The sequence below is a fragment of the Podospora bellae-mahoneyi genome, chromosome 4 (assembly GCF_035222275.1).
Source record: "Podospora bellae-mahoneyi strain CBS 112042 chromosome 4, whole genome shotgun sequence".
Taxonomy (NCBI): Eukaryota; Fungi; Ascomycota; class Sordariomycetes; order Sordariales; family Podosporaceae; genus Podospora; species Podospora bellae-mahoneyi.
The window spans coordinates 3,547,849-3,571,624 of NC_085883.1; the positions used below are offsets into that span (position 1 = coordinate 3,547,849).

Here is a 23,776-nt window from a genome sequence, read left to right on the forward strand (position 1 = left end):
ATACTTCCCAAGCTACTCGCTAACTGCTCCATACTGGATATCCTGCCTCCTTATTACCCATGCTAGGGCCAGTTTGGAGGTATCAAACATTCATTACGAGCCTATCCTAAAGGATTAATTGAAAAGCCTTGGGATATAGTTTTCAGGGTTTGAAAGATAAGGTGGTTAGGACCCATCAAATGATAGGTTTAGTGCATACCTTACCTATGCTTTTATTTAAGACGCACCTGAGTATTGGTTGAATCAAAAAAAAAGACATAAATCTTCAACGCTATCGGCTCAGTAAAGCATGCATCATACGGTACAAAAAAAGCGAAATACAAAACCCTCAATCTATGACAACCGCTGCTACCCTCTCCACAACATCATCCATAACCTCATCGTCTTCCTCATCGTCGTAATCCTCATATTCCCTTCCATTGTACCATCCGCCGTGCTCCTCCGACATGTGGTCGTAAATCTCATGGCGATCCACCTCCTCGCCACACTTGAAGCACCAATGCGTGTTGCAACCACTGACAACACACGTCATGTGATCACATCCAGAAGTCTTTTGTGTCCCTACACCACACCCTGGACATGGCTTGAAGTCAAACACTTCGGCTGTGAGTGTGCAGTCCTCGCACTTCCAGTTCTCGACGTCGACTGGTGCTCCGGCGGCACAAACCCTTTCCATGTACCTCTTGGCTGAGCTGCAGGAGGAACACCAGGCGAAGATCCAGCTGCCGGCCTCCTCGACTGCATTCTTTAGCCCCTCCAAGTATCTCACACCCTCCGGCAACTTGACCTTCGTCGAAGGCTGTCTGCGGCAGAACGGGCAGCTGAGAGCAGCGACGTTGATGATCTTGCCGACTCGGTTGATGCCGTACCACGAGTCAGCACAATCGCCGCAGATCAGCTCGCCACATCCCTTCCGACCGCAGGCCAAACGGAGATCCTTCTTCCTGTGGTCGCTGAAGCAGAGAGAGCAAGTTCCAGCCTGGACCCGGCGCGAGTCGACCCATCCCTTCACGGCCTTGACAAGCTCATCCACATTGTGCACCTTCTTGCCTCGGGCCTTCAAAGCCATCTTGTCAGAAGCGGGCAAGACCTGCACCTTGTCCGCAAAGTGCTCTCTTCCGTGGGCCAAATTGGAAACGATAAAGAACACCGACCTGCCACCGAAGATGACGTTTGCCGGGATCATATCGTCGTCATTCTTGACGAGCCAACCCTTGCCGTTCTCGTTGGCAAGCGTCCGAATGCTGAGCTCCTTCTCCTCGATACGATTCTTTTTGCCACCTTCGCAGGGAGCGCAGATGAATGAGCTCTCATCGAAGCCATCAGGCCGGTACTCGGCAGGCCATATCACCCTGTTGGCACAAATCGAACAGCTGACGCACGGCGCAGTGGTCAGTTGATCGTACTTGGAATCTGACTTCGAGACAAAGCTCCTCTGCCGACAGAACCAGCATTTAGGCCGTACGTTGAGCTGGTTGGGGAAGTAGACCACATACTGGGCCCGGCAGTCGTTCATGGAACACTCCACCCAGCTGATCTCGGTGGCGCCATTGTCGTCCTTGGAGGTGTTATCGTGTACCATTCGATGGGCGCGCCCCCTGTCGGTATCTTCTCTGGCGCTGTGGCACAGACCACAGATTCCCTCGTCGCCCATGATGGTGACGGAGCGAGGAAACTGGCAAGACTTGCAGACAGCCACAGGGCCCATGTGGGCGCGTGCCTTCTCGGGCGTCCATCCTATTTTGGTAGGAACGATGGTGTCGAGATTCATCTCCAGAAGCTTGTAGCTCACCAAGCCCTCAAAGAGTTCGGCATCCTCCTTGCTGAGGACTGCACCTGGGCGCTTCTTGTTGGCCTCGAGCAAGAGGCTAAGACAGTTGGAGTTCCACGTCTCGGGAATATCAAGAGTGTTCCAGTTGTCCTTCATGAGGGAGAGCTCAGTAAATGCTGCGTCTTCCAGTACCTTGATCCCCATCCTCAATGTGAGAGCAGCGACCAGGGCGGCCGGACGAAGGGCCAGCATGGTACCAGGCAGCACAGTATGCAGCAAAATTCTCCAAAACATCCTCTTGCGCTCCGCCTTGGCCAAAGCGAGCGGAATCAGGGGGAGCTCAGCTTCGCCCAGATCTTGAACATGGGCTGGGAGGTCGTCTTTGGAAGCCACAAACGTGAGCCGGGTCAGGACCTTTCCAAGTCGACGCAGAATCCTGTAATCGCAAGATCGACCAATCTCGAGTAGCTCGTCCCGAGTAAAGACCATATCTCGGCTGTCGTCGTCGTTCTCGCTCTTGCCAGCGAACCTGAGCGTTGGATCGAGAAACACGCAGGGGTACTTTTCACCATCTCCAACTTCTCTGATGATGCTGAAAATTTCGCCCTTCATGTCGTACGACTCCTCCAGCCAGTTCTTCATCCGCGACTTGTGCTCGGCGTCGGGTATCCTATCAACGTGAAACCCAAACTTGGTGATAAGTCCGTCTCTGACGGGGTTGGACCGGTCGTTGCAGACTGATCTCCATAGAGTGCCGAACACAGGATTGAGGGCCATGACGGTCACATCTGTCTCGATGATCTCCTGCAGCTGAGCACACACCAGGGTCCGGTATTCTTCGTCATCCATGTATCTCTTTGCAAAGTCCCGGACCGCTCCACCGTTCCGGACATCGACAATCTTGGCGATGTCGCTCTCATTGACCCAGGCATTCGTGAGATTGCACCTGAGAGCCTCGGTAACGTCCTCGTCCGCGGAAACAGGAAGCCACCTGTTTCCGCTGATATCCGTCTCAGACTCCACCGTCTCGATGCCCTTCAGCGTCCCATACTGGTTCAAGTAGACCAGCTTCCGATCACCCCCCTGGCCCTTCTTCTCCGTGACAGCACCCAGCCAACCAAGCAAAATTCCCACCGTCAGCTGCGAGATATCTTCCGCCCTGGGCGACAAAGTGTCAAAACTGAAGCACCTCCCACCCGTGACCTGCGACAAGAACGAATACATGGCCGCCACCCCCAACCCAGCCCGGCTCTGGTCCACCCTGCACTTGTTCTTGAACGTCCTCGCCGTCACACAAAACACCTGTGCCCCGCTACGCCTGAGTTGCTCACAAGCCGAGACCCAATCCTTGAACTTCTCCCCGCCCTCCACCTTCCCCAACGCCGCCTGCTCCAGCTCCCAAGCCTTGTTATCCAATATCCTCAAGTGGGGCGACTCATCCGCATACCAAATCACCACCGTCTCCCTCTTGACCCCTTCCCTGGCATCTCTCCCCATGACTTCGCACGCCCAGTGCGCCCCCGTCTTGCCCGCCTCCGGCGTGGAGTAGCCCCCTTGGACCTTTAGACGTTGAACCCACCCGAGGAGGTCTTTCTTGTCCTGGTCTTGGCAGAACCACCCACTGAACTCGGTGACTCTCACGTGGTCGTTGACGTAGGCATGTTTCTCGGCCGACCACTCGACGCAGTCGTGGTCGCGGTAGGCGAGCACCCCGATGCGGGAGAAGGCGCCGGTGAGGGTGGAGATGCGGACGATGGACTGGAGGGAGGAGTGGAGGGAGACAAGGAAGGTGGTCATGGAGGCTGTGGCGTCGGTGATGATTAGGAGGTCATATTCGAGGCTGTTGTTGTTGTTGTTGTTGTTGTTGTCGGTGGCTGCCGCCGCCGCTGCAGGCGTGGCAGTGTTGTGGACGGTAGCCATTGTGGACATTGGGATAAAACGAAGCATGAGAAGAAAGAAGAAGGAGAGGAGGTAGGATTCTTATGATTTATCTATCTAGGACCTATCTACAGAGACGTGATGCGTGTGATGGGTGCCCCCGACCCCGGGCCACCTCATTCGGCGAGGACAGTGAGGACGGCAGGCGCCCAACAGGCCGGGTGAGTCAAAATAAGCGTTGCTCCCCGGCCACGGCAGCGCTGACAGTGCCGCCCAAGCACATCGCCAAGACCGCCGTGGTACGGTGGTGCTTCAGGGGCTTTAGCGCTTACACGCCAGGCTTGACACAAAGTCCATGAAGATCATGACCATGACTGGGCATCCAAGGGAGGTAGGCAATGTCGAGTGCACAGTGCGGCCATGGACGTAGAGGTTAGCAACGCATCAGATGCGTTGGAAATATCTTGAATTAAGCTAAGATCATGTAGTAGGTGGCATCCATTGCGTCCGAACGCCCAGGATATGCCACGGATGCAGGTATGTACGTCTAGAAAGTAGTAAAATGGTATCTAAAGAGACAAAAGGAATGAAAAGAAAAAGAATCCAATGGAACTCGTTACCAAAACTCGCTGAACAAAACGCTAGGTACCCTCTCAAAATTTGCAGAATGCCCCGTTGCACCATCATGACGTGGTTAGTCTGCTGACTGCTTGAAATCCGTGTGCACCCTGATTCCCTTCAAGGGAACCTCGTCTCCACTCATGCTCTCACTGTCCCCCTGTTTCCCTGGTCGACTCGTTACCGTATAAGCATAGCCATGATCCGGCCGCAACCCAGTATCGTCGCGGGTGAGCGTCGCCGTCCTTCCAGTGTCGAGTGCCGTCTCGCTGATATTTGAGTCGTCGGGCAGACGGTAAAAGGCTCTGTCGCCGTCTTTTCGCAGCTCGCCGCCAGACTCAGTCCGGTCGCTGACTGACCCCGTCGACTTTATGTTGCCTCCACCAGTGCCGCCGAAGTTGTGCTTGGAGGAAAATCCGTTCTTGCTTCCGCTGCCGCTGCCGCCTGTGAGGAGAGATCCCGAGATGCCCATCCTTGTCAAGATCAGGCTCATGATGGGGGCGAGGGTGGGCAGGTTTGCCGAGATGATGCCTGCAGACATTTCGATGGCGGTCCAGCCGACAGTCGGTGCGAGGGAGTACGATGGATCGTCGTTGGTGTAGGTGAAAAGCACTGTGGTTCGGTACGCCGAGGCAAAGACGACGCTGGGGTTGAGATTGAGGTTAGGGAATGGCACGGGAAGCCTGGTAAGCGGAGGGCTGGAAAACTCACAAGAAACCCAAGCAGAAAGCCACCGTCACACCAATCTTTTCAGATTGCCGCAGCTGCAGCTTCCACACCTGAGGGATAGGCAGCACGAGAATGGCAATGTCAGACACGATCGTGGAGATGGCGTTGGCGATCCACGTCCCAACCTGGTTGATGCAGCGGCCTGGCAGGTGCGGATACCACAGCTTTTCGACAGGAACGCAGATGAAGATGAAGAGGAAGGTGATGGTGATGACCCAGGCGATAATGAAGGCGCTGATGCCCCAGGCCATCTTCTTGAAGTAAGGGAAGCGAAAGATGCGGTAGTACATGAAGAGAATGGCCATCTTGGTGAAGACGAGGTTGAAGGCGTATAAAATCTCGGCGACGACGAGGAACTTGGCCATGAGGACAATCTTTTCCATGGGCACTTTGTCGGCGTGAATGCCCATGCCGGCCGAATACATGGCAAAGATGAAGCCAACCGTGACAAAGTTCCATACCTGCCAGCCGGGCCTTGTTAGAAATTGTAAAAGACATGAGCGGCGCTGGCACAAACCTGAGAAAATACAATCATCCAATCATCCCACCACAGCTTTTGGGCCTTGATATATCGAGCCCAGAGGCGCAGGAGGACTGAGACGGTGGAAAGAACCGTGACCGACACGACGGTAGCGAGAGTCCATGGCTGCAGGTTGTCAGGGTCGTAACCCGGGATGCCGGGCAGGACGGACTTGGAATCATCGGAATCTGCCATGACTGGGAAGTGGTGACAGGATTTCAGAAAACCTGGGGAAGAGAATAACGAGAGACTCCAGGTTTTGAGGATTCTGGGCGGCACAAAAACATGGTCGCGGCGTTTTCGAGTGTCAGGGGAAGTTTTGCTTTTTGGGGATGGGCAAGGGATTTGATGGGCATCGTGAGGTGCGCAGGTCGCATTGGACTCCTGTCGATCAACTGCATAAGAGGCTAGTTCCCATTTGTAACATATTTTCTTCTGCTTCAGTTTCCTCACCCCACGCTAATCATTGTTCGCACCTTTTGATTTGATCATTCGTTTTTAGGGTGGACTCGACATCCGGGGACCCTACCTAAAGCCGGGGGCCGGGGCCGGGGAGGCAGCTCCCCGCAAGCCGGTTCGGTCTAGTCTCGGGTCTTGGTGTGGGAGGGAAGGTAGGTGGAGAAACGCTAACAAAAATTCCTCTCAAGTTGTTCATTGCGCGCAGAAATGGGAGGATGGCTGTTATGCAACTTGCATTCGAGCTGGGTTCGGTCCATGCATATACCTAGGTAGGTATGGATGCATGTGCCGGAAACGCACCATGGCCACACTACCTTGCAATTCTCTCATAGCCACGGAGTATCTAGGTACCCTAGGTGCTTAGGTAAATATTCCGTATATTTTGATGTTAGAATACCAGCATCCATTGGAAGAAGCCGTCGTTTGTTTCATGGGGTACCCAGCTAAGGCTTCATTGGTGGGCCACTGATCGGCATCGGCCGACTGGCGAAGGATTTGCTCACTTTACCTAGCCAGGCATAGTGTCACGTTTAGGAAATAACGGGCAAAGTGTCAGTGTCAGAGAAAACAAAATCCGCATCAAAGGCGTGAAGATCTTGACACAATTGAAGATATCGTGTGACATAACAACATTGGGACCTCGATATCCTTTTACTGAAGTGATACCAGTGGTTCAATCTTGCTGTCTTGATGGGTAAGGAAGGCAAAGGTCGACATAAGACCCCTGTGGCGAACTCGGTAATTGTGTGATTCTGGACCGCATCCGTGCCGAGCAAAAAACCGAACCAACTGCCGACGTAAGTAACGAGTTGAGCAGATGGCGAAGTGATCGTGAATTAACGCCGTGACCCTGAATCTGCCCTTATCGGAGATCTATCCGCAAGTAAGGGGGTGAATCTGTTCAAATGATACCTACTGACACCCATTTTCCTGCACCTTCACACTGCCCATCAAAGGTGTGCTGTACAACGTCCCTCTGCTGATATACCTGCTACCGTCTCAGCGCCTCGACCCCCAGCGACAGCTTTACCCCTATTCCCAAGTTCGCCACTGGTAGGAGCCCTACTGAAGGTATTAAGTGCGATTGCCACAGTCTCGGCAGGTACTCATTCTCGACCATGAGTTCGGCATCGAGCCGCCGAGCCTTCCAGACAGGCGTGCTAGGGAGAGTGATACAATAAGAAACATGCTTGATAAAACGCCAGTATTCAAGTGTTTGTTTGGACGACGTCCAGGGATCTACGGCCACATACGTGTCGAGAAGTTACCTGGTAGCCGCGGCTGCCCCAATATTTCACGTCTCGTCGCTCTCCGAGACTGTGACCCAACACCCTGCCGTATCTCTTCCCGTAGCCACGATTTGTAACTTTCCATCAACATCGGCCAACCCAAAGGACTGCTCCGACATGGTGTATTTATCAAACTCTCCCATCTGGTCGTAGTATGCCATGCTACTCAACACTGTAATCAGGCTCTGCAGACAGAGGCCCTTGATCCACCGCCCTTCAAAGTTTCCTGAACTGAAAGTTGATTCTCTGAATCCCTTCCTTCACGGGGAAATGTGCCAAGCAAGTAAAAGGGACAGGCTCGTGACATCGAACCTCATTGCACCCCATTCTCCGTCGCCCTTCTTGTCCACGTCCCACCCGTATCAACAAGCCGCGATATGATCCTCTCCAATGTAGACGGATCAGCCACCTCCCCGTTACACTTCACCCCTACTCCTGAGCCGATATTTCGGTTCAAAGTCTTCCCAGTTCGCTCTCCGTATCGGATCCTGAAACTGAAACGAAGTGTCCATCTTCCTCATCAGCCCAAGTATCATGCACGAATTCGTATGCATCTCTATCAAACATAGACAAACTTGGCGTCAATACCTTGTCGACTAGCCAAGCTCTTGAGCTCCCATCGCATCTGTGCTGACTCGGATCAAGCATCATCGAAGGGAAGATCTTCCGGTGTTTCGGAGTGCCCCAAATTGAGGAGAAGCTTTCGGAATTTTGGTTGGGTTTCTGACACTGTTGACAGCCAACGAATAATGATGCGCATGAGGGCTCTCTGGTTCCAGGACATCCCCGGCCAGTGATCGTATACATCGCCATAGCCCATCAATAGATCTCCCTCCCGGCCCCAAGGTTTCGAGATTGCATGGGAGACAGGTACCCAAGATTTCGGGTCCTTTGGCAATCTCGGGTGCTTTCAACCCGAACCAAAAACGCGAGTGGAATGACAAGAGTCTTGAGTTGGTCGAAGGTCCGAAGCGCCATTGCACCCACGACCTTGGTTGGGACCGGGCCAGTGCCAGGCCATCCGTCCACGCTACCGTTGGAAGCCCCAGTGTTGAGCTCGGTCAACGTATCTCTGACTTGCAGCAGGGCATTCATCGCGATATTCAGGTCAAAAACAGGCGTGCTGTGCTCAGCCTCCCCTGGCCACTCATCATGAAGGTACGGGTCGAATTCCCATTCACACCAGAGTGTTTTCAGGCGAGGTGTGGCGGCAAGCAACTCAGGTAGGTGGAGCTCTCTGAATGACCGTATTTTGAGACAGATGATCGGTGATGATGGCGGTGCGACCGTGGGCCATACCAGATGCGGACTTGGGTTTGCTCCTCTGGTGGGGTTGTCCAGGAAAACCTCGAGGCTTGTCAGCGACGGGAGGAAAAGAATGGGAGGACGTCTTCAGTATGCCGCACGTGAGGTTCATCATGGACATGTAGGAGAGTAACGGTCTTGAGATGTTGCGATATCTTTTCGTCGGCTTGGACCAGTTCTGGACTGCAGAGCACAGTTTGCACAAGGCTTATGCATACGCTGTCCCTCTCAAAGTTATTGTAGAGGGCAAGATCCGGTCTTGACACCACAGTCCGTAAGAGTAAGACGGTGCGGGCGGCTTGTCTTCCCCCAAACCTTGCTATCTTTTCCCTGTCATCAAGGCGTATTTTGGCGTACAGATAGGACTGTGCCAGACCAAGCAGGCGCGGATGGGTGAGGCAGACCGCATGCAAGTCACATCGGTCAAGATAGTCGAGAACCGGATGCAAAATATCGTCGCAGCATTTGAGAAAAGGACTGAAAGGTGGTGGGGTTATTCGACTCCATAGTATCTTTTCAAGCTTTTGGACAGAAGATGATGGCTTGTAGAACTTAGTCGATACCTACGTGGGTGTGTTTGTCACATCAATAGTGGGTCATCCCGATAAGACAAGGTATATTATATGTATGATCTGTCTTGAATTCATGGCGATGAACACGAGGATTCTACATCATATCAACACCCCTTCAGACCTCAGATAATATTCTTCAGCTCCTGACCTCCCAAGAATTTCCTCAGGTTCTCCACAATCAACTCCTCAGCACCCTGTGGCCGCCCACCAGCAGCATGTGGCGACAGAATCAAATTCTTGGCACCATACAATTTGTTGCCCTCTGGTAACGGTTCAGTCTCAAACACATCCAACGCCGCTCCCCCAATCTGTTCCCCTTCCAAAGCCTCGAACAACGCATCCTCGTCAATCGACGTTCCTCTCCCCACATTCACCACCCACGCATGGTTTGGCAAGTACCCCAGCCTCTCCCTGTTCAAAGCATGTTTCGTCGAGGCATCCCCCGGCAGAATCATCACCAATGCATCCGTCTCTTTCAAGATGTCCTCCAACGACTCCTCACCAAACACCTCAATCCCATCCCTCACTCCCTTGCTCCTCGCCAGCCCCTTGACAGTCGCGCCCAAAGCCACAAGATGCGGTGTCAGTGACTTGGCAATGTTGCCGAATCCCCAAATTGTTACTCTGGCATCTTTCAGTGTTCTGAAGGTACCCTTCTCCCGATCTGGCTGCGGACCACCAAGGTGACCAGGCCACTTCCCTTGCAGTTGGTAATCCCTCATCTCGTAGAACCTTCTCGCGGCATTGAGCAACAAGCCCAGGGCGTGTTCGGCAACCGTCTTGTCGTGCAGCCCAGAGCCGGTGGTGATCTTGACCCTGGAGGCGTCAAACCCGGCCGAGAGGACGTCATTGGGACCGGCGGCGAGGGACTGGATCCATTTCAGGTCCTTGAGGTTCTTGACCGCATAGGTGAGATTGTCTTTGGAGTTGGCCCAGGTGACTAGGATCTCGGCGTCATGGTGCTCGGAGGGGAGAGTGGGGGATTTGACATCGTAGGGGTGGAGGGTGAGGGTGGGGAAGCCGGTTATTTTGGCGGGGTCGAGTACCAAGGAAGTTGGATAGAGGAGCTTCATGTTTGCTGGGGATGAGGGAGAGAAGGCTCTGGTTTTGGTTGTAGATGCGAGTGATGGTTGGGCAAAGGATTTGAAGATGTAGAAGCTGGGACGAAGAGGCAGCTGGAGCATTAGGTAGACTGAAACTGGAAGTCGATGACTGAGCTTCCCAAATGTCGTGAGTGAGGGGTCGATGTTGCCAAACAAATCATTGGCGGCCGTTGCCAGTGGGACGTGTGGAGCTTGCCGGCCGGTGTCGGAGCCGGAGCGGAGTCGGGATTTCGGCAGTGGAAGCGTTCTGGAATCCGGGGAAAGTGGCACCTACTGTTCGTCAGGAGGTCGGCCCATGCTTTGCTGAGCCTGCTCCGCGTTGCCCTCCAGCCCCGCCAAAATTGCCTTATCTCCTCCAGGAATGACCATCTCAAAAGTCTTGTCCAAGACCGCATAGTCGTAATAACCACACCGCGCGATGGGTTTCGTCTTGCCAATATCCAGCTTCCCCTCTTTCGACAGGGCCCAGTCCGCAATGTGCACCCCTTCGACCTTTCCAATCACCAAGTCCACACCCCCCATGACCGACGCTCCCGGCAGTCGCAATGTTGAGTGATAACTGCACTCAAATTTGACCGGACTTTCCCTCACCATCGGAACCGGGTTCTGGACATCACCCGGCAGACAAGAACTAAACTCCTTTTCCAAACCTACGTGCTCAAACTCGTCCACTTCAAAAGGGAGCTGCTGAGCCGAAGCGTTGACCTTTTCCCTGAGATCCCATGTCGCCAGGTTCCACACAAACTTGGCCGTCGACTCCACGTTGCGCACAGTGTCTTTCTTGAAGCCTTCGGGCGTTTGGTTGGCAGAAAACATGACATATGGCGGGTCGAAGCTGAGGTTTGTGAACTGACTGAAGGGTGCCAGGTTATGGGTTGGCTGTGTGGATGGGGAGGCCGGCGTGAGAGGGGAGGTGGTTGATATCCATCCTATAGGTCGAGGCACAACACATGCCTTGAAGGGATCGAAAGGCAGGTTGTGGTGGGTTTTTCCTGGTTGGTAAAACATGTTGCTACGTAGTTGGGTGGCGCAAGAAAGACTCTGATGATAACTGAAGCTTGGAAATGTCCGGAGTTAGCTAGGTGCTACCGGAAGCTGCACAAAAAGGCATAGGGTGGGGAAGCGAAAACGATCAGTCCGGCGCACATTTTCCGGGGCCATGTCCACTTTCTCCAATGGAGGGGGAATCATGCTTCAAAGCTGCCCCAAGGCACCCTCAACTGGAAAATACTGTTTATTCATGCTATATCAATACCAACAACGCCATATCTGTATACCTCCTAGACGCAGTTAGGTAGGTACTGAACCAAAGCATCCCAGTTTAAGGTACGCAATAAAAACTTCTAGGCCTGGATATTCTCTTCAAAGCTATCTGTGGACTCGAAAGAAGCCTTCATCCAAATGCAAGACCACTCGACAGAGCTTGGAATGACGACTGCAGAGGTAGGCGAGCTGATTCGCGATATGCTTGTGTATGGTTGTGGTGCGTCTGAAGAAGTAGAGGAAGACTGGTGAGACCAGTTGACAGATGATAGTTACAAAATAAGCCTGAAATCCATGGTGATGTGAACTTTTGGACTTCAGCTTCATTTATGTTCTTCTGAAATGGGGGTGCTTCTATCCCGGCCTACCCGTGAATAACGCCTTCATACACTTTAAAAGATAATTAACACACCTTTGAGACAGCCAGCATGCCTCGGAAGATTGTGCATAGGCCCTGAATACCTAATACCTAGTGAACTGACCTATTCTTGTTTGAAAAAATGTAAAATTCACGTTGGAGTGTTTTGTGTGCCTTACCAGGTAGTTAAGGTACCTACCCACCTAGGTATGATTATTTGGATCAGGGAGCGTTTATACATCCAGCTGTTAGACGGACGCCCATGAGTTATCTACCTTAGGTGCCCAGGTACCCAGATTGCTGCTACCGAATCCCTAGTGTCTGAAGTTATTTTCGGGTGGTTTCAGCATTCGTCAACTGTTGATCAGAGACGTAAAATCCACGGTGAACTGCGTAAAGGGGCCATTTGACACTGTAATGGCAGTAGGCCACCTAACCCTGCCTGCCCACCCACCTCAGGGCAGCGCCGCTTTCTCAATGCCAACGATAGCCATACCTATCTTCAATCACGAGCATATTACTTTCACCTGCACTCCCGAGAAGCACTCTCAGCTCTTCTTGGCTGCAAGCAAGACAAACCCGCAATCCACAACCCAAACCTTTGGTCAGGGGCAGTTGTGCAAGCCAGATCAAACCCTCGTTCATCACCAATGTACGAAAACCAAGATACCTTGAACGGCACTTTTACAAATCATCACCACCGCAACAAATGCCCACCGATAGAGCTCTCCGAGTCAAGCTTGCTAAACGCACTGTGGAATCGAAGCATAACCGCGAACCTGAATGGGATCTCCATGGGGCGACGCATGGTGTAAATACTTGGAAGTTTCAGCCGCCGGCTGGAGAGCTCTAGAGATTCGAATTCCGCTTTTGATATCCGACGCTGGCCCAATCACTTCTGCTCGAGACATGAAAGTCCTTTTGGGTTTGGAATCACCACCTCCCATTATGAGCGGCACATTGAGCTCCATCTCGAATATATGGGAGGCTCAAGACGAAAGTGAGGATTCTGGTTGCAGTACGTGCGAGGTACAAGTATGCATGCTTCTTTTGGAAGACATGCAGCTCCTGAAGGACCTCACAGAGCACAACAAAGGGGTCTTATGTTGTTTTAATGTTGCCTCAGACAACAGATTGGCAGGCACATCCGAAACCCGAAGTAAAGCAAACACGCAGACTTCTCAAGGTCGAAAAGGTCTTGAACCAGCCGAATGGCAGCCATCCAGATGGTTCATCCCGCCCTCTTTCTGTCTGGCATGCTGGAAACCACGACACACCAAAGCGGTGGGAACCACCTCGACGCCATGTTCCTATTCTCATATCCGATGACGGTCCAATTACATCGGCTAAGCAGTTGCGGTCGTGGGTACGCGGGATGGAGTCAAAGGCCACCACGGTCGAGGTAGTGAAGAAGCGATACCATATTCAGGAGACTGGCGATGAAACTGAGCTTGATAGAGTACAAGTCTGTCTCCTCACCCAAAGAGACATGGATAAACTTGGCACCGTCGTTGTATGCAGAGAGACGGTGGACGACGGCGTTTGACTTGATGGCGCGATCTGCCCCTTGGTGATAGTGAAGGGAAGAGAGGAGGAGGTCGAATAAGTAGCACCAAGGTAAGAAGCGACCTTAAAGCCATGCAGCAGTTCCCGGGGAGTAGTTGTGGTTAATTTGGATGTGATCTGTGTCCTACCTCTGCGGAAAGTTGTCTTAGTATACCTACCCGCACAAACGAGGTTGGCAGCGAGTATCAGACATGATGGAAATGACGATTCCCAAGAGCAGTGAAAGGAAAACGGAGGAAGGCGGTTTGCTGCGACCCAGACAGAGCGCGATAGGCTGACATATACTGACTGGAACGCCTTAGATACGGATACGCGTATAGCACTTCCGCGCGTCGAAGCATTCAATGGTGCAGGGGGCTGCGCCCCTTTTTATGCCCCTTACCCTCTCAGGTTGAGCACGACACCAAATGAGCTGCGTCCAAGCAAGCATTCACCATGCGGCTGCATCCGCAATCCAACGTCTGCAGTGGAACTTTTTGCTAGATCCCGAGCTGTCGGTAAACATCAAACCACCGGAAAGGGATCTCCTTTGATGGACCTACCCGATAAAGTGGTCCCGTACCCTGGTAGCTTACCCACGTCCCTATACGCGTATAGCGGCGGAACATGCCGAGCAGCGACACCACTACTTGAGAGCCGCCCAACCTGGTAATGTCTTGTCGGCTATCGAATCTGCGCCTTGAGGGTGGATATGACGGAGGTTGTTTTGCATTGGATCTGGGAATACGTGGACACGTAATCCACAGGTTGGTTGGTTTCCTTCCTGCGAAGGCTGCCGAACCCTTGTACGAGTGAGGCATGGACGGAACCTGAGAATATATACGCTGGTCCACTCGACCTGTGTCTTTTCCCTTTTCCCCATATCCAAACAAACCGTTAGCTTTTCAGAGCATCCATCGCCTGTTGTTACCTAGATACCCACTCTTCTCAGGTGCCGGACTCGACTCCTCATAGTTCCCATCCAGCTCTCTCTCTCAGCCACTCTACCTGAAGCATGGCCGATGCAGGGGAACTTCCAGAGTACAGACTCTACGACTACGATCCCAACCTACCCGCCAATGTTGTGTTCACCGTCCTGTTTTCGATCGTCACCATCGGTCAGTTCTACTTTTTGATCCGCAAGCGAACATGGTACTTTCTCGCTTTTGCGATTGCCTGTCTGTGTAAGTGCTTCTTCATCGTACACTTACCACGTTCTCCGGGACATGGTGCCGTTGGTATATGCTAACATACCCAAAGTCGAAGCAGTAGGCTATGCCGCGCGTTGCGTTGCCGTTAAAGAAGCTCCGAACTTCACACTCACCCCGTTCCTGATACAAACCCTACTCATCTTGCTCGCCCCAGCGCTGATGGCAGCGTCTATCTACATGGTGCTCGGGAGGTTGATCAGACTTCTAGGCGCACAGGAGTACGCAATTGTGCGGACAAACTGGCTGACCAAGATATTTGTTGTGGGGGACGTGTTGAGCTTCATGACGCAGAGCGCTGGTATGTTCTGTTGCTGTGGTTTGCTTCCCACCTGGACTAACGAGTGGGTGATGTGTAGGTGGAGGATTGATGGCCCAAGCCAAGACGCCGGATGCCATGAAGCAAGCTGAAGGGATTGTGCTCGGTGGCCTTGCGATTCAGATTGTGTTCTTCGGCATGTTCATCGTCACGACGATCATATTCCACAGAAGAATTTTGAAGCGTCCAACCGAGAGAAGCCTCAGGGTGGAAGGGCCGTGGCGGCAACTGATTCTGGCGCTGTACATCAGCTCGGTCTTGATCATGGTCAGGTCAATTTTCAGGATGATTGAGTTCGGGGCGGGAAAACAAAGCATCCTGATGCAAAAGGAAGTTTTCTTGCTGGCCCTGGATGGAGTGCTGATGTTCTTGGTCGGAGTGGTATTTCTATGGAAGTTTCCGGGGGATGTTTTGGTGGGGTATAAGGAGGTGTGGCAGACGACAGATGAAGAGACGCTGGGGAGTCGCGGAGAGGGGATTCCCATGGTGGCTGGAGGTAAAACCGCATATCAAGGGGTACGGAGCGGAGAACACGGGAGGTACTCCACCTCAGTCCGGTAAAAAGACCGGAAGACACGTGTTGGCAGAGACATTTGTTCGGGCAACGGGACTAGAAGGACAAGAAGCCTATGGCGTTAGAAGAGAGGTTGGGTTTATCAGTTTTGCATGTTTTTGGTAGAAGAGTCTCTAAATTAGTGTCATGATACCCCGCGGGAGCATGTGAATCCACAGCTTCCTTCTGGAATAAGTTGCGACAAACTGCCTGAACGAGAGTTGCGGAACGGGAAAGCGGTGAGGTGAAAAGGAGGGGCAGACACAGAAAAAAAGGTTTTGGACCCCTCTTTTGCGCGTGCCTGGGTGCCCCGCACTGAAATGCGCCCCACGCTAAGCAATCTCTTATCAGTTCCACCTCCACACTGAAAATGGTAGAAAATCTGATTTTTTTTCTCATTCTCGTCGGTGGTGGCCCAGGACATTCCCTCCTCCTTCCCACAAACCCATCATCTCCCTCACTGCCCACCTTCCCAGGCGGAGACCGTCTCTTGACTTTTCTTTTCATTCCCCTTCCCCTTCGCCCTCCTTCTGTTTGTTGATACCCATTTCCATTGCATTTCTCTTTCTGTTTTTGTTTGTCATTGCCTGGCTGCACCATGGACAAGCAAACGTTGGTGGGCCTCCTCGTGGACTCGCAAGTCCGTAAGTTTCCCTTTCCCGATAATCCCCTTCATTTTTTATCTCCTGCTAACCTTTGTGCCCTGACAGCCGATACCCAGAGAGTCAAGGCCGTCACGGCTGAGCTCCAACAAAACTACTTCAAAGACCCCCAGTCGCTCCTCCTCCTGATCGAGATTGTTGCGACACACGAGGACCCCAATGTTCGGCATCTCGCCTCGGTCCAGGCTGCCCGCCTGGCCGTCAAGCACTGGGAAAAGGTCGCCGCAGAACAGAAGGGCCAGGTCCGCGAGGCTCTCGTCCAGGCTGTCATGAGAGAGCAGCTCGCCAGAGCCCGCCATGCTGAGTCGCGTCTCGTCGCCGCCATCGCTGCCCTTGATCTGGAGGATGGCCAGTGGCCCGACCTGGTGCCTTCGCTGCTCAACTTGGGCGCCAATGCCGATGTCACACAGCGCGAGATTGGCTCCTTCATCATCATGAGTGTTCTCGAGGAGAACCCAGTCGCGTTTGCCGACGACATGATGAAGTTGCTCGAGCTTTTCAGCCATACCCTTCGTGACTCGGCCAGCGCAGAGGTTCGCATCAACAGCATGATGTCGGTTGGCGCCATGCTCATGCTCTTCGAGCCTCTCGAGGATGAGGAGAGCGTCGCCAAGCTCCAGACCCTCATTCCCGCCATGGTGGATGTGCTCAAGGATGCTGTCACGGCCCAGGACGATGAGAAGATAACCAACGCCTTCGAGGTCTTCCAGCAATTCCTGGCTTATGAGTCCGCGTTACTTGGCAATTATCTCAGGGACCTGGTCCAGTTCATGATCGATCTCGCGGCCAACAAGCAGGCGGACGATGACGTTCGCTCCCAGGCCATCTCCTTCCTGGTTCAGACTGTTCGCTACCGCCGCATGAAGATCCAAGGCATGAAGGGCATGGGCGAGCAGCTCACACAAAAGAGCTTGTTGATCCTCACCGAGATTGACGATGACGAGGATGAGGACGAGATGTCCCCTGCCCGCTCTGCTCTCTCCTTGTTGGACGCACTGTCGAGTGATCTCCCTCCTCGCCAGGTCATTGTCCCTCTGCTTGATGCGCTTCCACAGATGACCAGCCACGCCGAGCCAGGGTTCAGAAAGGCCGGTGTCCTTGCCCTCGGCAACGTGGTCGAGGGTTCCCCGGATTTCGTCGCCTCCCAGATCGAGTCCATCATGCCATCTGTCATCGCCCTCCTGAACGATAACGATGTCGGTGTTCGTCATACGGCCTTGATTGGCCTTGCCCACCTTGCCGACGAGATCGCTGAGGAGCTTATTCCCTTCAACGAGGCTATCATGACCGGTCTAGTCAAGAACCTTCAGGCTGCCACTGCCGAGACTCAGGACCAGTCTCTTGCCAAGAAGAATATTGAGATCATCCGCTCAGTTTGCGGTGCTCTTGACGCCATGTCTGACGCCCTCGAATCCGACTTCATGAAGCAATACTCTGGTGAGCTTATTGGCCTCATCGGCGGTCTTATCAACCACGACAATCACAAGGTCAAGATTGCTGCCTCTGGCGCCCTGGGTGCCATTGCCGAGTCTCTGGGCTCCGACTTCAAGCCTTCTTTCGAGACGATTGTCCGTGCTCTTGCCCCTTACCTCCAGATCAAGAGCTCCGAGGATGACTTGGCTGTGCGCAGTGGTGTCTTGGATGCCATGGCTCGCATGGCGGTATCCGTCGGTGCCGAGGCTTTCCAACCATATGTGGTGGACATTATGCAGTCAAGCCACGAGGGACTCCACCTCGATAACACCCGCCTCAGGGAGTCCAGCTTCATTCTCTGGAGCAGCTTGGCCAAGGTCTACGGAAAGGAGTTTGCGCCCTTCTTGCCTGACGTTTTCCAGGCCCTTTTCAACAGCCTCCAGTTGGAGGAGGAGGAAATGGTCCTCAAGCTGAGTGAGGAAGAGAAGGGAATTGTCGGCACCGATGACGACATCATCGCCGCTGGTAAGAAGATCAAGATCAAGGATCTCGAGGATGAGGAGAGCTTCATGGAGGAAGACGATGATGACGATGAGTGGGACGAGATTGGTGTTTCTCTCGAGGCGCTGGAGAAGGAAGTTGCTCTTGAGATCCTCGGTGACCTGCTCACCCACGCTTGCGGCCCTGCCGAGATTGCCCAGTACCTCGAGAAGTCGATCGAGATGGTCGCCCCTCTCGCTGAGCACTCGTACGAGGGCTGCCGCAAGTGCGCTATTTCCACCTTGTGGCGTGCGTATGCGCGTGTCTGGCAGCTCATGGAGCAGGAGACTGGCAGCAGCTGGGAGCCCGGTCTTCCCCTCAAGCAGGCCCCCACCCAAACCATTGTTAAGCTTGGCGAGATTGTCACCAAGGCCACCAGCGCCATCTGGCAGCAAGAAGCAGACCGGTATGTACTTCCCAGCGTTCACCCTACTTTTCCCTTCCATGATGACCACACTACGTTTAACCCAGCTCACTCAGACGCATTTAATGCGGATGCTGAGATGGCGTATTATCTACTCCTGATTCCTTTTCATCACTTCGTCCGTTTGGCAGTTTTGGTTGCAATCAGAGGCTAACATGTATGAACCAAGGTCTGTTGTTACCGACATCAACCGTAATGTTGCGGCCACTCTCAAGACATGTGGACCGGCTATTATTGCCGACAACGTCTTCCTGACCGAGACCATCACTGCCGTTGGTGCCATCATCACTCGCTCCCACCCCTGCCAGCAGGATCTTGGCGATGACGACGAGGAGCAGGAGGTGCTGGGTTCATCCGAGTATGACTGGCTTGTTATTGACACGGCCCTTGACGTCGTGATTGGCCTTGCTATTGCCCTCGGCCCTGACTTCAACGAGCTCTGGAAGATCTTCGAGAAGCCCATCCTCAAGTTCGCCGGTTCCGAGGCCGAGAACATCGAGAGGTCCACCGGCGTCGGCGTCATTGCTGAGTGCGCTGCCAACATGGGCGAGACTGTTACCCCCTACACCGAGAAGCTTCTGAAGCTGCTTCTCAAACGCTTGTCGGATACGGACCAGGAGACCAAGAGTAATGCTGCGTATGCTGTTGGACAGCTCATCTTCAGTTCCACGGCTTCCAACATCTACCTTCCTCACTACCAGACCATCCTCCAAAAGCTTGAGCCCATGCTCCAGATCCCTGAGGCTCGCATCAAGGATAATGCTGCTGGTTGCCTCTGCCGCATGATCATGGCTCACGCTGACCAGGTTCCTCTTCCTCACGTCCTCCCTGCTCTTGTCGGTCTCCTGCCGCTGAAGGAGGACTTTGAGGAGAACACGCCTGTCTACCAGTGCATCAGCAAGTTGTTTGAGCTGAACGAGCCTACCATCCAAGGCCTCGCCCCCCAGCTTATTCCCGTGTTTGAGGCTGTCCTCAGCCCTCCCGCGGATCAGCTCGACGACGAGACCCGCGAGATTGTTCGCCACATGGTCCAAGGACTGTTCAAGCTCAACCAGGGACTGTTTAACAACCACCCAACCGTCTTGCAGTTGGCTGGTCTCGCTTGAGCTGGTGATGCTAGGCAGATGAGGTGTCCGGGCGTTTGATGCATAGCGTGGAATGGGTGGATGTTTTTTTGAATGGTTTCCATCGTCAGCACTTTGTGCTATGAGTTTTCTGACCTGATGACATGGGACAAGGGAGGGTTATTAGGCGCACAGGTTCGGCGGAGGCTCTGGGTTTATATAAAAAGTTTTGGCCAAGCAGGCAATCCACTTGTTAGGAATCGATGTTATACTTTTGTACTCTGCTTTCAGTCGAGGTTGTCTTGCCAGCCGAAGTTGGTAGCGTAAAGCTGATCAGGCCTACATCTTCATATTTCGTGTCTTTGAGTTCATGCTGGGGTTAGCTGGAGAGCAAAAGGAGGAACGCTCATGATGATGGCCAATTGTCCTCTTTCGACCCTGAGACCTGTCAGCCAGGACAAAGAGCAAAAGAGATACTTGGAACATATGCTCCATGTTTGGACGAGCTGGGAATCGAACCCAGGACCTTTCGCATACAGGTGAGTATGCTAAGCGAACGCTCTACCAACTGAGCCACACGCCCTATCGTTTGTTGTTGAAGATGTATTTGGGCCTTGTCATTTTGATGGGAAGGCGCTTTGGTTTGAGGTCGGGCTGAATGTAGGTGGCGTAAGTAGAAGCGCGATGATAAACGTTGGTGGTGTGTCAAGAGAGAAACAAAAAAAACATCTTTTAACTGCGGTTTTGGCTTGGAGGTATCTATTGTCCTGCTTCTTTGGGTGTTGGATAAGGGGCACCCACCCAAGCAACAGTTCAGGGGGTGAACAAGCCGAGGAAGGGTTAGGGTCCACCAAAAACAGTCCTGTTTGTCATTGCGTGCCTTCCCTCCTCTCCTCGCGTTTTCCAGGTGACTGGATCTGAAATGTTCTTTTAAAATCCCCATTCTTCCATCCACTTCCTCATCATCCGACCGTTGATCGCACCCATCCCCGCCATCGCCTTGCTCTTCGCCACGGCGTGTCCCGTCGCGAACCTCACCTCGACCTGCTTGCCCTCCTCTCCGCCTGTGCTGGCAGCACGTGCCTTGTTTAGTCCCTCGAAGAAGTCGAGGAGTTTCAACGCGGGCATCTGCTCGATCTGCTCATCGGTGGCTGTGGGACTAATGCGCTTCAGCTCGTCGACCCAGTCGGTGTAGGGGATTATTCTGATGTTGCGGGTGGGGGAGTAGAACTCTTGGATTCCGGGGACGAGGAAGGACCAGGAGACTGTGTGGGGGTTGACGAGGTTGAAGGTTTGGACGGTGGTGGTGGAGCGGTGATAGGAGGAGAGGGAGAGGTCGACGACGGCGCGGGCGGCGAGGTCGGCGGGGACCCAGTCGATGGCGGAGGGGAGGGAGGAGGGGAGGTGGAGGGTTGCGGTGGAGGTTTTGAGGAGGGAGGGGAACCATTCTTTTGGGCAAAGGTTAGGTGTCTACTCACGGACGGGAGCAAGGGGAAAAGGGCGGCACACCTTGTCGGTTCCAGACACCGGACTTTTCGGCTGCTCCGGCGAGCTGGCCGACTCGGAGGACGGCGACCGAGTTGATGTGGCCTGCGTGGAGGGCGTTGGATAAGATGGATGCCGCGACGTGTTTTGACTCGCCATATCCCTGTTTGGCCGGGAGGCTGTTGTCCGGGTCCCAGTCTTCGCCGATGATGATCTCGCTGCCGTCTTCGGGGATGTGGCGAACGGCAGCCCAGTTGAGAATGCTTGCGACGGAGGAGATGAACACGATGTGAGGTTTACGAGGGGAGCCTGAAGAAAAGTCGGCGCACTGCTTTGTGCCGGCGATGACGGGCTCAAAAGCCTCGAGTGGGCTGTTGAAGTTGACGGGCCAGGCATTGATAATGACCATGTCGGTTTGGTGCTGGAGAGAGGCGAAGTCATGAGGGAACTCGAGGCCAAAGTTGGGCGCCGAGGTTTCACCTGTGAAGTACTGGACTCGGGATGGGGAGATGGAACCAAGGCCACGATCGTCAAAGGACTTTTGTTGTCGCTCTCGGGCGTTCACAGAGCGATTGAGGCAGAAGATCTGAGATATGTCCGGTGTGTCTAGGAGCTCTTTGAGAATGTAACTTCCCAACGATCCGGTCGAGCCGATGAGGAGGACGTTGAAGGTTGCGGGCGGTGACTTGGGAGGTGAGGGGGGTGATGCCAACTTCGGGAAGCGCGAGTGGCGGTAGATCATGGCTGACATGCGCTCTTCGCGGGAGACCGCATTCTCAGGGCTTTGGTCTTTTTTAGAAGCACTTACTGCCTTTGCTAACTGGACGACAGTCGGATTGTCATAGACTGTTTTGGCGTTGCATTTAAGGCGAGACGAAGTCAAGATACGGCTAAGCTGCAATGCCTGCAACGAGTCTGCGCCCAGTTGGAAAATATTGGCATCATCAGTCAGCCTTGCCGCCCGACTTCCGAGGACAGAGCGGACGGTATTCCGAACAAGTTCTTGAACATCATCATTGCTTTGGCCTGCTGCATCAGATTCCTCGACAGCCATTTCCTGCGTCTTGTAAAGCTGCTCGATCTCAGTTTCGTACAGCTTACACGTCGCCTGTCTCATCATGGAGCCTTTGGAAGCTCGTTTGAACGGCTTCTCTGGCTTGGTCAACATAATTGTTGACCTCCACACTCTCGCATACGCAGGATACTCGGCGTTGGCCTCCTCGATCAACGGCCAGATCTTGTCGATAAACTCTTCCTTGTCATCACCCTGATGATCCTTTGATGGCTCAATCAGTATCCCAGCTTGGAAATGTCCCGCACCAAGCATCAAAGCCCCCTGAACCCACGGATGGCCATCAACAATCTTCTCAAACGCCACCGGGTTGACCTTTTCTCCGTTACTCAAGACAATGATATCATCCAGCCTCCCGACGAACTTCCACAGCCCTTTCTTGGTGGGATGCTCCTCAAACAGGTCATGAGTCCGCCATTCTTGCAATTCCGGAAAGTTCCAAAAGGCAAACTGGTACTTGCCATCTGGACGCCGCTTGATCACTGCCTCTGCCAAGTTGGGGTTCTCGTCCGTCGGCTCCATCACCATGCCAGCCTCTAGGTTCCACTCGAAATACTGCCAGTCTTTGGGGTCTTTGAGCAGGAGCGTAGGCATGAAGAAGGCCTCGGTGGATCCGATGCCGTTGTAGAGGGAAGTCACCTCTGAGATTTGGTTCCCGCACGCTTCGGCCAGAGGGGCGCCACCGTAAAAGACAAAGTCCAGAGTGGAGAGGACGGAGAGGCCAGTCGGGAGGCGGCAGATGTCCTCTATCATAGAAGGGGCCGAGGCAAGGGCGCTGGGCTTGGTCTTGACGATACATTCCAGGATGAGCTCCGCTGTGGGTGGCTTGTCGGCTGGGAGGAGGACGATGGGCTTTTGGTAGTGGAGGGCACGGAGGAGGAAGTTTATGCCAAAGATGTGGAAAAAGGGAGTGACGGATAAGACGAGGCGGGTGAGGAGGAGAGAACAGTGGGTGCTGGTGCGGCCTGGCGGGGTGGGGATCGATGTGATCGTCTCAAAGGTGGAAAAGACGCCGGCCTTGATGTGGATGGGCTTGGGGAGGCCAGTTGTGCCGCTTGTGTGGAGGATTATGAGAGTCTCATGGTCTGAGTAGCTGGCCCGTCCCTTTGGAGTTGTCGAAGCGGGGGTAAACGGCATGAGAAGTTCATCGACGGTTGGGATCTGGAGCATTTGGAGGCTCGGCATGGATGTCGACAGCTTGGCCATATGAGAAAAGAATTCCCCCGAGCAAAGAAACTTTGAGCATTTTGTTGTCTTGAGGAGCGCCGAGGTCCCCTCTTTTGAGTTACGGGGCGACGGTGAAAGGGTCGTGTAGCCTGCCTTGAGGGCGCCGAGAATGACAAAGGGGTACCGGATATCATTGATACCCATGTAAGCAAGCACCTCCTCAGTCTCTCCCGGCCCAAATTTCCGGACGATGAAATCAGACGTCGCGTCGACGGCATTTTTGAGGAGGGAAAAGGTGATGTCCTCCCAGCCGGCTTCTCCTTGGAATGAAGTCACGGGGATTTTGGCCCACACGTCGTTCGGTTTGTCTACGGCCAGACGGTCGACAAGGACGGTAGGGGACAACATGCTGAACGACGAGTTTCTTGAAGACTTCTTGTGAAGATATGGAATTGCCTA

At 53.5% G+C, this 23,776-nt stretch overlaps 7 protein-coding genes and 1 non-coding gene across 8 annotated transcripts; 3 read left to right on the forward strand and 5 right to left on the reverse strand.

The window, feature by feature from the left end:
• Window positions 1-328: 328 nt before the first annotated feature.
• Window positions 329-3,691, reverse strand: QC761_405090 (uncharacterized protein; the record flags this gene model as incomplete). The annotated part of the gene is made up of 1 exon (XM_062878791.1): window positions 329-3,691. The coding sequence occupies one exon, from the start codon at window positions 3,689-3,691 to the stop codon at window positions 329-331; it is 3,363 nt and encodes a 1,120-aa protein (XP_062732767.1).
• A 652-nt stretch (window positions 3,692-4,343) lies between these two features.
• QC761_405080 (uncharacterized protein) lies at window positions 4,344-6,117 on the reverse strand (the record flags this gene model as incomplete). Its single annotated transcript, XM_062878790.1, has 3 exons — window positions 5,514-6,117; window positions 4,979-5,457; window positions 4,344-4,911 (listed from the first exon to the last, which is right to left on the reverse strand). Exons 1-3 carry the CDS (start codon window positions 5,709-5,711, stop codon window positions 4,344-4,346), a joined length of 1,245 nt encoding a protein of 414 aa, XP_062732768.1. The 5' UTR covers window positions 5,712-6,117.
• Window positions 6,118-6,966: 849 nt separating this feature from the next.
• QC761_0071570 (uncharacterized protein) lies at window positions 6,967-7,383 on the reverse strand (the record flags this gene model as incomplete). The annotated part of the gene is made up of 2 exons (XM_062872715.1): window positions 6,967-7,135; window positions 7,274-7,383. The coding sequence occupies 2 exons, from the start codon at window positions 7,381-7,383 to the stop codon at window positions 6,967-6,969; spliced, it is 279 nt and encodes a 92-aa protein (XP_062732769.1).
• A 1,880-nt stretch (window positions 7,384-9,263) lies between these two features.
• Window positions 9,264-11,252, reverse strand: QC761_0071580 (uncharacterized protein; the record flags this gene model as incomplete). The annotated part of the gene is made up of 2 exons (XM_062872716.1): window positions 9,264-10,491; window positions 10,519-11,252. The coding sequence occupies 2 exons, from the start codon at window positions 11,250-11,252 to the stop codon at window positions 9,264-9,266; spliced, it is 1,962 nt and encodes a 653-aa protein (XP_062732770.1).
• Window positions 11,253-12,309: 1,057 nt separating this feature from the next.
• QC761_405050 (uncharacterized protein) lies at window positions 12,310-15,641 on the forward strand. The gene is made up of 3 exons (XM_062878789.1): window positions 12,310-14,594; window positions 14,671-14,919; window positions 14,978-15,641. Exons 1-3 carry the CDS (start codon window positions 14,426-14,428, stop codon window positions 15,496-15,498), a joined length of 939 nt encoding a protein of 312 aa, XP_062732771.1. The 5' UTR covers window positions 12,310-14,425; the 3' UTR covers window positions 15,499-15,641.
• Window positions 15,642-15,856: 215 nt separating this feature from the next.
• QC761_405040 (uncharacterized protein) lies at window positions 15,857-19,855 on the forward strand. Its single transcript, XM_062878788.1, has 3 exons — window positions 15,857-16,134; window positions 16,201-18,511; window positions 18,699-19,855. The coding sequence occupies exons 1-3, from the start codon at window positions 16,089-16,091 to the stop codon at window positions 19,633-19,635; spliced, it is 3,294 nt and encodes a 1,097-aa protein (XP_062732772.1). The 5' UTR covers window positions 15,857-16,088; the 3' UTR covers window positions 19,636-19,855.
• Window positions 19,856-20,091: 236 nt separating this feature from the next.
• QC761_0071610 lies at window positions 20,092-20,176 on the forward strand. Its single transcript has one exon. It is a non-coding gene; the product is annotated as a tRNA-Ala (tRNA).
• A 293-nt stretch (window positions 20,177-20,469) lies between these two features.
• QC761_405030 (putative NRPS-like protein biosynthetic cluster) lies at window positions 20,470-23,725 on the reverse strand (the record flags this gene model as incomplete). The annotated part of the gene is made up of 2 exons (XM_062878787.1): window positions 20,470-21,041; window positions 21,103-23,725. The coding sequence occupies 2 exons, from the start codon at window positions 23,723-23,725 to the stop codon at window positions 20,524-20,526; spliced, it is 3,141 nt and encodes a 1,046-aa protein (XP_062732773.1). The 3' UTR covers window positions 20,470-20,523.
• Window positions 23,726-23,776: the final 51 nt, after the last annotated feature.